The sequence below is a fragment of the Sesamum indicum genome, linkage group LG5 (genome assembly GCF_026168435.1).
Source record: "Sesamum indicum cultivar Baizhima isolate 11 linkage group LG5, ASM2616843v1, whole genome shotgun sequence".
NCBI lineage: Eukaryota > Viridiplantae > Streptophyta > Magnoliopsida > Lamiales > Pedaliaceae > Sesamum > Sesamum indicum.
Window position 1 is genome coordinate 20056176 of NC_142661.1, and position 13894 is coordinate 20070069.

A 13894-nucleotide genomic window follows, 5' to 3' on the forward strand; every position below is an offset into this window, starting at 1 on the left:
TTGACAATCATCAATATTAAATATTTATATTTAATAATAGTATACAACTACAATAATCATATATTAATCATCAAATTATATTTAATTAACAACTACTGTAAAGTAGTATATCATTCCATGCGTCGATGAAATTTAAATTCGCGACCTTAATGTAATGGGGCCTTAGTATGATAGTACAAACAAATATACAAGATGCACATACATATATACGTATAGATGCATATATACACACATACGTATAAACAGTAATCAACGTAGAACGCCTGATAGCGTTGGATCTAACGCTCCTAGGATCCAATGCTGGATCTAATAATGCATGGAGGATCTCTGGAGGCTTTCATGGAAGAGCCATGCACACACCAATATATATATATAGCTGAAGTACTTTGATCATTGTATCAACCGCTTACACAAACTGAAACCAGCCCACCAAAAACACACACACTCACTCACACTATATATATATATATATATATATATATATAGAGAGAGAGAGAGAGAGAGAGAGAGAGAGAAATTGTGGTCCCTTTGTGATGGAATTACAGACATTCTTGCACCAGAGCAGAAAAGCCAAGGACTTAAAAGTGGAAAATAGACATCTCATCAATGTTCTGGGAATACAATCACAAGCACGCTAACATTAAAACAGGGCATCAAACAGTCACAAGCACGCTGCTTTCAGACATGGGCATAAAACAACAGCAGCGCCAAATTTGAGAGCTAACTTACGTCCCCAAATTGAATTAAAGTCGATTGTTACAGATGCAGTATTCTCACACCAAACTACAGAAATCATCAACAACTAAGAGTGTATGGGTCGATCCTCTTATTATTACACCAAATCCAAAAGCTTTTGTTAATTGATCGTAGCATTCAATGACCGATTCATATGGATTTGAAGATCAAGAGTAGAAAAACTATGTTTACACTCCCGACGGCCTGTGGCGGTTCAAGGAAGACGCAAGAAAAGTAGGATAGATAACCATACCGATATCCTCCACAGAATGCGACAGACGCTCAGCTGGCTGTAATGTGACGAGGCTGTAAAAAGTGGTTGGGAAATCACATGGCTTAAGGAAACCCAAAAGGCATATTTAACGTTACCTTTTGCTGAGCATCTTCCTTATCTCTCTAGACAGATAGAGACATGAACAAAATCCGTAAACAAAGGCTGCTGGTTCCAACTCAATCTCATCGCAGAAAGGCTTCAAAGAGGATTTCAGGATTCTCTTCTTGATGGAATTTTCAGGCCCCACCTATTTTACAACGGAAATCTTTCAAGCTACTGTTTCTGGTGAAGTAACGCATCTAGAAATTCAAAGAGAGTCGAGTCCGAGAGCCTTGGCTTTGACCTTCAAGGATCTCAAGTAATGAATTGCTTCGTCAATAACAACAATTGCATTTTTCCCGTTCCCACTGGGAATTATGCTTTGCAGAATGCTGATGGTCTCACGTATTTTCTCTTTTCTTGATCTTTTGCAACCAGAAGACGAACCTAATTTTTCCTTAAGCTGCTTATTCCCGTTGCCGCAACTGGACTCCGCATCATCCTCAAAAGCATAGCATGCGGAGTTTTTCCTTTTAGACGGTGCATTGTAACCTCCATCTAAAAGCTTCTGCCTTTTGGTTGGCCCAAGAAAACTATCAACTTCTTCACCTGTCTCCTTGACCAAATCATCTATGCCGTTGTCAGTCATTGTACTAGGCGAATGACCGGTGCTCGTTTCTTCATCATTTTCCGAAAAATCACTGTCGTTATCGGAGCAGAGCAGAGCATCCAGTTCTTCTGTGTCTTCATGCATTTCATCTTCAGTAACATCTCTTGAGTTATCTTCCATATTTTCATCCTTCACGCTTGACCTCAAAGGATTGATACTATTCCTCAGCTCTTCCTTATTCGAATTATAAGTGGTAGGAGGATTCAGTACCCAACGAGCTCCATGTTGTACAGGAGTCTGAACCGCAGAACTATATACTAAGGTTGTTTTGTCACCAGATTGATCAAATACAAGAAATCTCTTCTGACCAGGTGCAGTGCCAATTGTAGGACTCTTCTCTTGTCTGAATTCAAATCGGCCCACAGGAAATTTCTCTTGGAATGCAGGAGCAAAGGCCTGATGGAAATAAGGCATACGGTAAAGCCAATTTCCTGAGTCATTTGGTTGACTTGCCTTCAGCTCTTGCAACCCAGAAACTGGAAACAAGGGAATAGTTCTTAATGTGGAATCCTCAACCAAGTACGGATTCGTACAAACGGGGTCGGCGTTCAGATGGCCGGAGTTGATACAGAAACCCAAGGAATTCAGATTAGGGGATGGCGCAGGCATAGAATGCTGATGAATCCCAATTCCACAGTCCTTTTCCATTGAAGCACAGCAATTACCTGATAGCAACAAGCAGTTGTCAGCAAATGCAACATAAAAAAAAAAAAAAAAAACCGTAAAGCTAAAGGCTCGGCAGTTCAACCCTACCTAAGAATAACTGACTGCTTGTTGTATGTTTGAGTGAAAACAAAAATAACAAAAAACACCCAGCCTAACTCGAATGCACGGAAATGAAATCAATCTACGTAACAGGTTTAAGCAGATGGCGGAAATACTCGGCCTGAAATATACACAAGAAACATTATTAGTATCTGTTGAACAACAAGATGAAAAATGAGCATATTAGGAAATTTGGAATAATGATTATAGAAATCATCGTCAAATGTTGTCTACTAACCTGGCAATCTTGGAGGGGTTGAAAGCATGCAATGACTCTAACTATTATGGTGGCACACCCAGCAATTCCATTTTCATGTTTCAATGCCCGAAATCTTGTCTGACTAGCTGCTTGGCACACCATAACTACTATTTCCCCAACCGTTCACTCAATCACACTCAAACCGACCTGAAGGGAAGTGATACACTTATCCAAACTAACCCAATAATCTGAGAATCCGTTGCTCAATAATACACCACAACTCCCAGCAAGAAGATGATCAGAGGAAAATAACCACTCTCGGCCTACGAAAATTCTGAATCTTCCAGCCAAAGATGACAAAATGAATAGCAAAACTCAATTGAAACAAATAACAATACTAAGAGTATTAAAGAAGGCCAGGAGTGAAAGCAAAGAATGTTGCAGAAACTTTGGGGCTTCAGAAGAAACGGCTCAGCTTATCCAGCGTACATAGCAAGGAATGACAACGAAGCGAGTGGATCCCATGGAAATAATGTGTACTCTAGAACTAATGATGAAGTTCAACAGAGAGATAAAGAGGCAACGATGCTGTCTTCTGAAATGGAATGACTTTATAGGATCACACGGCAGTACAAGTTCAAAGAGACAACTTTACGAAACACATCAACCGACAGACTATACCACCGCATACTGTTCTTCACTTCAATTTATTGCCACTTTTTACGCAATTTGAGAGCACCTGCTGAAGTTTCCAAATACATAGATCAGAACCATGTTGAAGAAATCTCAAAGACCACCTTGCAATATATAGCATAAAGACCAATGAAGTGAAATAACCACAGGATTATATCATATTCTAATTTGCCAATTCAAAGAGAGGTCTATTTAATTGTTGAACATTGTAACTAAATAACCACAGGAGAAAAGGAATAAACTCGCTTTTCTCCATGGGCAGCGGTAAATCCAGGTTGGCAAGATAATATCTTTACTATGTAAACTGTACTGAAATTCAATTATCTACACGTCAAGGCAAGAAAGGCGGTAAGGAAATATTTCAAATTAAATAACCATCGACGAAGCAATAATGAGAACCAGCCTCGTTTCATGTACACCACACATGAAAGGAAACAAAATGTCCGGCATTCTTCCTTAAATTAAAACTTAAGAAAAATCCCACAAGCCATTATTAAGCAGATTAGCGAAGCAATAAACATGAGTTAAGTATATAATTGGCCATATGCCAATCAAATCCTTATGATATTCTCCCAAAGAAAAACATAAAATCAGCCCCAAGAATTTCATCATTCTCATATAACTAACAAATCTTGCAACAACACTAGCTATAGCAGCTCCTTCATTGCTGAACAGAAATGTTTTGCAACAGAAAAGTAAAAGTTTTATTCAAAAAGAATAAAAGAAAACATAGATTCCGAGCTTCATTACAACATTCTTCTTCATTCACCATATAGTAGCATGAATTTCAAGAACCATTCATCCCAAAAGAACTGAAAGCTCAGAGATTCAAAAAGACTTTATTTTTTCCCGGGCTATGCTGTTTTCATCACTTATGATACTTCTTAAGAGACTGAAACTAAGCTCAGACAGCAAACAAAGAGTCAGAAACGGATCATGAACACAAAGCAAACTTTTCCACTTTCTTCTTTCCAGATCTAGTCACAAACAGAACAAGATTCAGATCAAAGTATCAAACAAATAACAAAATCTCAAACCCAAGAAACCAACATATATTCAGACAAGAAAACAGCAAAAACAAATCAACATAACATTGTGCAGTACAACCCACGGCAACCCGAAACAATGAAAACAAAAGTAAACACTCACAGTACACCAAACACAGCCAAAACCCAGCACTCAGAAACGGCTTATCTCCACAGAGACTGCACCAAAATCAAGAACCCCAACGAGATATCAGAAATCTTTCTAGAGAGAGAAAGGGAGATGCAGAGAGAGAGAGAGTGTGTGCGAGAGTAAAAAAGACAGTCAAAAGATGAGGAGTGCACGGTGGGTGAGACACTTAAACTAGTACTATATAGACACAAAAATTCTTGGAGGCGTGGGAAGAAATGAATTACATTTTACTGTTACTATCACAATTTGCAAGTTACCCTTTTTCTTCTCATTGGTGTTTTGATTTCTTACAATATTTGATCATGTGTTAGTGTGCCAAACGTGTGAACAATCATGCACTAGTTGGCTTTGTGTGCGTGCGTGAGCTAATTTTGGTGGACCCGTGGGTGGTTGTAACATGATTCCTCCAATTGTTGATACATATCATAATCAACCATAATCAAAACTCTTCCTTGTAATGAATAGTAATATGACTGTTTTTTCAATGGGATTAGAGGGGTTGTTTGGGATTGTTTCAAAATTAAATATGAGACTGTATGTTTATTATTCTAATTAAAATTAGAATTATTTGTTTGGATACATTTTTTTACTTCTAAGAAAATAGGTTTAATAGTTTGCTTTGCAATTTTGTCGCGATAATTTAAATATTATTTTTAGAATCTTTCATATATTCTGATATATTTATGTTTATTATTCGTGTATGATAGGAATCTAACAAAAATGACGTTTAAAAAATAAAACTGTTATTCATAAGATTTCAAATGTTTAAATATGCATTCTTGGTATTCGAGTCAGGTCACACCCGATCTGACCTGATTCGAGGATACAAAATCACCACCAGCAATCAATCAACACTCGAAAGTCTAAGATCATGATACATGAATTCAACAAGTATGAACATTTGATTCTCTAAATACTCCGAAGCCATTTGAAGCTAATCTACATCGTTTTATTGAGAGACTATTTTTTCATGTATTCCAATCAATCTCGCAACAACTAATATAAACATCTTAGGGTCTTAGCTAGGAATTCCCAACAATCTAATGTTTAATCATTTTTTCAGATACCAAACACTTATGTGATTTGGACTGTCCTTAGGTTCACTGCAGTTTTAAACCCCAATATGTATATAATGCATTTAATGTTGCATTATTATTATCATCCATCTATTTGTTTTTTTTTTTTCTAATCTTTTTTCTTTTGTTGACAATTTTTGCAAATGAAAAATCAAAAGAATGTCAAAAAGAGAAAAAAAAAAAAAAAACCATGAACATAGATTAAAATACAAAGGGTAATAATAGAAAGCAACAAAGGGGGATGAAGGGACGGCATCCTATGCTTCATATGAAGACCAAATGATCCATTCTTGACCGTTCAAACTATTAATCATAAAATCAAACCCCCCCCCCCCCCCAAAAAAAAAAATAAAGAAAAAGAAGTGGCCCCAATTACTTTTTTTTTTCTTTTTTCGTAGTTTGAGCAGATTACATTTAAAAAAAAAAAGAAAAGAAAAGAAAATGGTCCAGTTAGGAGCAATATTTTACAAAGGGTGGGAACAACAGCTTCTTTAAAACCATCAATTACTCACTTTAGGACTCAATATTTGAAAAGATCAAAACAAGGAATACTACTTTTTATTGATGTGATTTCTGCCCATCTTTGAACACTCCTCAATTAGGGTTCTTCCAACAACACAAATAACTTTTTCTTATTTACAACTATTTTTATTTTACAATTTTATCATTTTTTCTTCCTCCTCCCCCCCCAAATGGTGTTGTTTGATCCATTACTTAAGGGTGTTTGCAAGAGTTCAAAATATATATTTATTAGTTTATTGATGAAAACAAGTTAAAAAAAATCACAGCGTACGTTTTATAACTGTTTAAATTAAATTAATTTACTTTCTACTAGCTTTTGCAACTTACTGATAAAATTGTAAATATTAAGTTGTATTCCTCAAAATTTTCAATTTCTATTCTATTTCAATTTTAACTTTTAATTTCAAACATTCCCTATTCTTACTACTGTTTAACTTACAACTTATTCACCACTGTAAAAATAAAAACTATTGCAAAACGTTCATCTAGACGTATACGTTATGTAAAACATGAGGGTCTCTTTTTTGTTGATGAAATTTGATTTGAAATAAGTGGGACATGATCATACTTATGATTAATAATTGGATTATATAATTGAAATTAGGTGGTGTATTGAAGTAACATGAAATATGGTCCTCATGGCAGCTGCTACTAATCCAACAATAATTGCCAAATTGTAGAACCTAATTTGACGTATTGGCTTCACTAATCCCATTCCCATAAATTAATATTAACACTACGTACCACATGGAAGACAGAATCGATTCCTTTCCATGCACATTCAAACCATCTAATTTCTAAGTCCTTCATATATTTTAAGTTCAACAGTCCCTTATTATTATTGATTATCATAAATAATTGCATTAGGTATTAGTCGACAACGATAGTCAAGTTTCAAGATTTGACCATTCCTCTAAATAATCTCACCAAATACACACAAACACGTTTATAAAATTGTTAATTCCACAATTAGGTGATGAGATGGTGCAACACAATGGTGAATGGCACTATCACCCTATTTTTAAATACCCAAATTTTTATTAGAGTTAGTGAACCAAACGGCCCATCCACTGGAAAAAACAAAGTTTAAGAGAGAGAAATAAAATAATGAGAGGGGCCATGATTTAATCACCTGAAAGAAATCTTTGGTACAGAGTAGAAGAAGATTATGGGGGCAGGAAATATAATTATTTAATATTAAGGGGGTCTAATAATGAAAAGTGATGGGATTTAAGTATAATATTGAGGAATTCACGCCCTGTTGTTTGGAGTGGAGGGAACAATACAATCGAGTTCTAAGTCTTGATAAAGTTCATAGATTCACGAGACATATATATATATTTATGTTTGAGAAATACAAACCCCCATTTCTCATCTATTTATTTCCTTTATCTTTAGGGATTATTCACTTTTTTCATCTGCACCAAATATTCTCTGTTTTTATGAAATTTGTTTTTCAGAAAGTGTTTATTAATTAGGTATTAAGAAATTTATATTATTCAGATCATTCATCCCCATCTAAAATGATAGTGCATGTTTAATTTATTTTTTTTTTATAACGTATCGTACCATGTGATTGTTTTTATTTCAAATCAGGATAAAATTATGGTAAATTTTAATTTAATATAAATGGATTATATTTGTAGTTTCTTTTCCTCTTCAGAAAACGTTCTATATAAAATGCTTTGATGAACGAAATATATTGGTTAGATTATCTTGATAGTTTTTGAGTTAAAGCATTTAAGCGATGAATAAATTTAAAAATAATAGTAAAAGTATGATTAAGATAGAGGAAAAAGTTGGTATATTAGTTGGAAAATTGAAGTGACATGTTGTAGGAGCCACCCATCAGATGCGTAGCTTAGCCACCAAGAAGGAAGTACTCGGGATTTATGCTATTATTGACTTTAGAATTTTCATTTTTTTTTAATTCTTTAGAGAGATAAGAAGACAAGAATATTATACTGTGCCATTGAAGTTACAGTTATAGTGAAAATTGATAACCAACTGCTATTAGAATTCTCATCATTTCAAATGAATGTAGTTTATGAAGTTGATGTTTCATATTAATTTCTTCATATATTGATGGAGTCACCTATAATACCATTATGCTAACTTTTTTACCATACATGTCTATATATGTGAATATACCAAAATTAGGTAAAGATGCAGAGTCGAATTCAAATCCAACACTTTTACATAATAAGAATTCATGGAAAACCACTAATTACTACATGTATATAATTATCTTTGTATGTATATGTATATATATAAATGCACGCGTGGGGTTGGGGGGGAGTGGTGGAAGGAAATGGGAAAATTAGTAGGGTGGGGGGAGAAGACTGAAGAGAAATAGAAAAGGTGGGGGGGAGTGGGGGCATGAGTCGATGGAGCCATATGGTTTGTGGATTCTCCAACAAAAGCATCCACGCTTGGAAAGTTAATTTAAAATAAATGCATATATATCCAATTCCACCATGCTCGACATGCTTCCTCTCCCTCTCCCTCTCCCCCACTACAATTTTACATTACTACTACTACTACTACTCTATTAATTAATACTATCCTCAAATACCACCATTAAAGCACCCCCCGAAAAAAGTGCCATTTCATCCGCTCATTGCGTTTTACTTTTGTATTTTATGTTGTACCAATTATTTCAACTCCATCCACTTTGCTTACACTTTATGTCGTTGAACTGGCAACCCAGCGATTATATTATTCTTAAAAAAAAAAATGTAAAAGAGGAAGAAACAAAACAACATAAATCCAGTAATGTGGGAAATTTCTCCCAACTAAGTTTAGCTCAATCAAACTCTATTATGTAATAAATGTTTGAAGTGTATGCCAATGACACCATCATTGCATAATTAATTCAGGTCTGACCAAATCTGATTAGGAAAAGCCCAGAAAAATTGGAAGAACCCAAACAGGAATTGGGTCCGGAATTGCAGAATGAAGACAATTTAAAACCAGCAGTTAGCAGAACATGTGTTTGTGGATATTCATGAATGAGGAGATTTCTCATATAAATCAAGCGTAGAAACCATTATGTGAATTCGAATCCACTTAATAATGAAATAAATTGAATGTTCTCTACATCAAATAGCTTTATTCCCCCCCCCCCCCCCCTTCTCAAATCTCAAACATTCAAACCCAACATATAGTATTAGCATCGTCAGCGTATGATATATGGAGTTAACGCATAAATGCTGAAGCAAGTGTCCACAAACACAAACACGACGAATCAAAAGCTTGTTCGCAACTTTGTCCGCATGCATTCTAGTTTTTATTGATGTCCACTACTGCAAATCTGCAATAAAACGTTAGGAGGGAAGAAGAGAATTAAAGAATCTTATAAGAATATGAAGGGAAATTGACGAGCAATTTATTTGTTGTTGTGGCATTTGTGTTGTCTCAATACAATGCAATGCAGGTCAGACAAAAGTCTATGAAAGGAATGTGATTGGTCTATACTTGGCATTCTAATAAGAGTTTGAAAGTAACCAATCGCCCAATGGCTTACAAATTTCACTTGTGATTTGATTGGCCATATACGACCAGACTGAATTTCACAAGAAATATACAGAGAGTAAAGGAAAGACTTAGGCAATTTTTGGTGGCATTTCATTGCTATGAGAAGTAGAGGAAAAGGAATTACCTTGTGTTTGCATTTAATAAAGAGAAGAAAGCAAAAACAGCTACTTTCAGTAGTACCTAGGAATTAATGCCGACTATATCCTAAATTTTTTATTGAATAGACTAGTTTTCTAATCCTGAGCTGTAATTAAGTCCTCAATACTACTGCCAAATGTTCAAAATGAGACATCCTCCAACTAAGTTACTAACCTGGGGCGCGTCAAGCTAGACAAGCAGTAATCTACTCTTTGAGGAGACAAAACACCACAAAGTTGAAGTTGACCTCAAACATAATCAGCAAACAGAAAGCAGATTGTTGACCTCAAACATAATCAGCAAACAGAAAGCAGATTGTTACCTCCCCACAAACAGAAGATTCAAAACCGACGGTATGGTCTAGCATAAAGCCTGGCAGAAGGGCATTCGTGCGCAACATGACCTCGTCCACCACAACAGTTGCATATAATAACAGATAAGCATTCCCGGCTGATGTGACCAGACTGGCCACAGTTTCTACAAATGATGTCATGGAAAGGACCAGAAACAATTTGTGATGCAATAGCAATTTTTGGGCACTGGCGTGCAACATGACCGGATACATTGCAGAGATTGCAGACAGGATCATTCACACAATCACGAGCTAGATGGCCCGGCTTCCGGCAATTGTTGCAGGCCTTTTCATTCGTACAGTCAACTGCAATATGCCCCGGCTTGAAACAATTGTTGCAAACTCTTGGATCACCAGATTCCATGCATTCACGTGCCAGGTGCCCTTTTCTATTACATACGTGGCAGATTGGATCATTGTTGCACTGACTGGCGAGATGCCCAGCTTCCTTGCAGTTCCAACACATCGTTTTGGAGGAACACTCTGCAGCAATGTGCCTGTATGGATGAAAATTTTATTATGACAATTCACTCGTTAATGAAAAAGTACTTGTTTCTTGTCCCAAATTCTTTGTAAGACCACTGAGTACAACGCTGTAACATATTCTGTTTATGATTCATACACAATGATGCATGCAGCAAAATTATAGGAACCGTTTTTTTTTCCTTTCTGAAATTCAACCAGCACATGTAATTCTTAATGTGGAGAATATAGTGGAGCGTAAAAATGTTAAGCATTTGCAGCATTTAGCATATATATACTGATACACCTCCAGGAAGACATGTAGCTGTCCACATAGATGCAAAATTACATCTAGGTAAAAGCAAAGGTAAAGTTAACCAGCCAGCCAGAACATGCATCTGCATGCTTATTTTGAATTATATTTATTAATACCGGGCACTGAGAATCGAACACGCTGACCAAACACAATCTCTTTTTCAGTTCAATCATAAATGATCTGCTTGAACTACAGAAAGAGCCAAACCTTTTAGCTTTATTTTTGCCAATAGCAAGGGAAAAAGCATATCAAACAGATAGCAAGAACAGCTTATCCTTCGAATATGGTATATGCCAATCAACAATCCAGTAAATGCACAATGATTCTTCACACTTCCATCATAATTCTGTTTTAGTAACATATAAGAATTTTAGCAGGTTAATTACAATCGTCAAATCTCCATATTCCATTTTCCCTATTTTAGTACTAAAGCGATCACACAGTCGTGTGTGCTTATTTTAGATATCAATTCCAAAATTCTAACACAAAGGTTCCCATAAGTATGTGCATGCTTGCAAACTCCATACTAAATGCAGATAGTGTCACAGATCCCAGTTAAACCATCAAACAACGCAGACACTATTTTCAGCCGATGGACTAACTCTTCAGCTGGAGTGCAAGCAACAGAAAAAGATATTTCATACCCAGGGAGCCCGCAGTTGTTGCAGACAGCCACATTTGGACACTCTCGGGCAAAGTGTCCTGGCCTTTTGCAGTTCTTGCATAAAGCATCTTGCCTGATAAATTACAACCCCATTAGATCTTCGTTCAGACTTATGTTTATCCATAACATAACCACAAAACAATGAACGTCACAAGACTTCGATAAAAACAAAAATTCAGGGCTCTCAACAATCAATGGCTTGGATCAACAAATTGCAATGCCAAAAAAGCCATTGATAAAGACATGGTGAACAAGCGAGAAGTCCAATAAGTACAAAATTCACCAGCATTTTGTTCCTTGGATATTACGAATTACACATTCACGTTTAATATAGAAAACCAGATCATCAGAAACAATTACCTGAAGCGCCCTCGGTCCATTTGGTACGGTCCGTATGATGTCTGATCTCGACCCTGGAACCTTCTTCCGCCCGGAGGACTTCTGCTTCTGTTAAAATTCATCGCAATTCAACTCAGAACCAGCTCTATGAACAAAAAAGAAAAAGGAAAAAAAGAAATCAACCATAACTATACATATTAATATGTTAAACATCCCCCAGTTGAAAATGAGAATGCCAATAGTCCATCCAATTCATCTCAAATCCAAATTAAGAAATATGATTAACAAATAAGCTTGCATTAACAAAATAATCTGGGATAGCTTGTGCATGAGAGTACGTATCTGAATACAATCAAGACAAAGAACAGTGATGATTATACGTGTTGATGAACAAACAAGCATCGTACCTTCAAATTGAACCCAGATTCTGACAGGATTTTCGTTGATTTAATATATATGGAAGTCAGAAATGAGCAGAGAATAAGCCCCAGCGTCGCACTGAGACTGAGAGCGTCCGCAAAGTCGTTGGAGTAGTTGTTGAACAAAATACCCTCCTCGTTTATTTTTGGGCTTATCTCTCGATTCGACTGGTTTTCTATAACTCAACATGGCCCACTTGACGAAAATATATTAAGCCCAATTATATTGGCCCAAGCACATTTACCCGATTCTTTGTTTGTCATCTGAATTTGTTTATTGTGTCAATTTACCATATCAATTTTATCAAATTTGCACTTTGCTGTGCATGATCGTTTTCCTATACATGTGATATTTAAAGACAATGTATGGATAAAAATCACATATGCAGTGTATGTGTTGATTTTTTCATAGAAAAACAATCATATATCATGAAGTTGAGATGGTAAATTGATAAAAGAAAAAAAATATAGCTCGAATGATAAAATATAATTTACCTTTTATTTTCCTATTTTGACTTATATATCTTTGATATTTCATGTAAATTAGAAACCCTTTTGTGCCTAAGCTAAAACTCTATTTTGTGTCTCCCACAATTTTAGATAATTATTTGGTCAGATACAATATTTTCAGGTATTTCAGTCTGTTTTTCACTTTGAATTGTGAATGAATTATTAGCCTTCATATACAGATGCTATAAAAAATGCAATGCAAGATATATTATCATGGTTCCTCAATATTCATTTCTTCCTTCCTATCACATACAACTCTACTACAAATATATTTTTATATTATATTTGATTTACAAGGGATTTTTTATAAATTCATAACTTTTTTGAAATATTTCATAAAATACTTAAAAATAACGAGACATTATAAAATATTTTGAATAATTTGTTCCAAAATAAATCGTTGAGCTTATCTTTAAAATGAAATTTATGTTTATAAACTTTCAAAAAATACTATATAAATTCTAAATGAATTTTTAGGTACCAAAGCCAATTTAAAATTTTATGGAATGTTTTGTGGTTAACCTCAATTAGGCTTTTAGAATAAGTCACGAATTTAAAAATTACTAAATTTGCTGATATTAATACAAAAAATTGAATGAAAATTGATATTTATCATCAATTGACTTATCACTGATTTATTGCAGGTCAAATGATTTTTTTTTTTTTTCTGGCTAAACTACCCTTATAATGGTGAAAATATACCTCTCCACATGCATTAACGCGTGAAGATGTATGAGGGTAATTTAATCATAAAAATATTTGTTTGACCCGCAGTAAATCAATAATAAGTCAATTGGAGGTAAATATAAGTTTTTTCTAATTTTTTTTGTTAATATCAGCAAAATCGGTGAATTTTGACTAATGAAAGAACTTATTTGTTAAATAAAAATAAATTTCAAGAATGTTAGATATAATTTTTCAAATTATAAGAAAATTATGTATAATTATACCAAACTTTATGGGAAGAGAAGAGTAATTATCTTTTTCAAAATGCTCCATAACATGCAT

The 13894-nt window shown here is 34.9% G+C and overlaps 2 protein-coding genes across 4 annotated transcripts; both read right to left on the reverse strand.

Annotated features, from left to right (window-relative positions):
* Positions 1-578: 578 nt before the first annotated feature.
* LOC105161457 (transcription factor bHLH143) lies at positions 579-4714 on the reverse strand. Of its 2 annotated transcripts, none has more exons than XM_088880727.1 (4): positions 4525-4714; positions 2722-3421; positions 2472-2604; positions 579-2383 (listed from the first exon to the last, which is right to left on the reverse strand). In XM_088880727.1, the coding sequence occupies exon 4, from the start codon at positions 2364-2366 to the stop codon at positions 1317-1319; it is 1050 nt and encodes a 349-aa protein (XP_088736853.1). In that variant the 5' UTR covers positions 2367-2383; positions 2472-2604; positions 2722-3421; positions 4525-4714; the 3' UTR covers positions 579-1316. The 2 variants fall into 2 exon arrangements, with proteins under 2 accessions (XP_088736853.1, XP_011077451.2); XM_011079149.3 differs by having other exon boundaries at positions 2722-3424; positions 4525-4713.
* Positions 4715-9251: 4537 nt separating this feature from the next.
* Positions 9252-12506, reverse strand: LOC105161459 (uncharacterized). Of its 2 annotated transcripts, none has more exons than XM_011079152.3 (5): positions 12365-12506; positions 11979-12102; positions 11599-11691; positions 10147-10673; positions 9252-9462 (listed from the first exon to the last, which is right to left on the reverse strand). In XM_011079152.3, the coding sequence occupies exons 2-4, from the start codon at positions 12077-12079 to the stop codon at positions 10166-10168; spliced, it is 702 nt and encodes a 233-aa protein (XP_011077454.1). In that variant the 5' UTR covers positions 12080-12102; positions 12365-12506; the 3' UTR covers positions 9252-9462; positions 10147-10165. The 2 variants fall into 2 exon arrangements, with proteins under 2 accessions (XP_011077454.1, XP_011077455.1); XM_011079153.3 differs by having other exon boundaries at positions 9257-9462; positions 11979-12065.
* Between the last annotated feature and the right edge of the window lie 1388 nt (positions 12507-13894).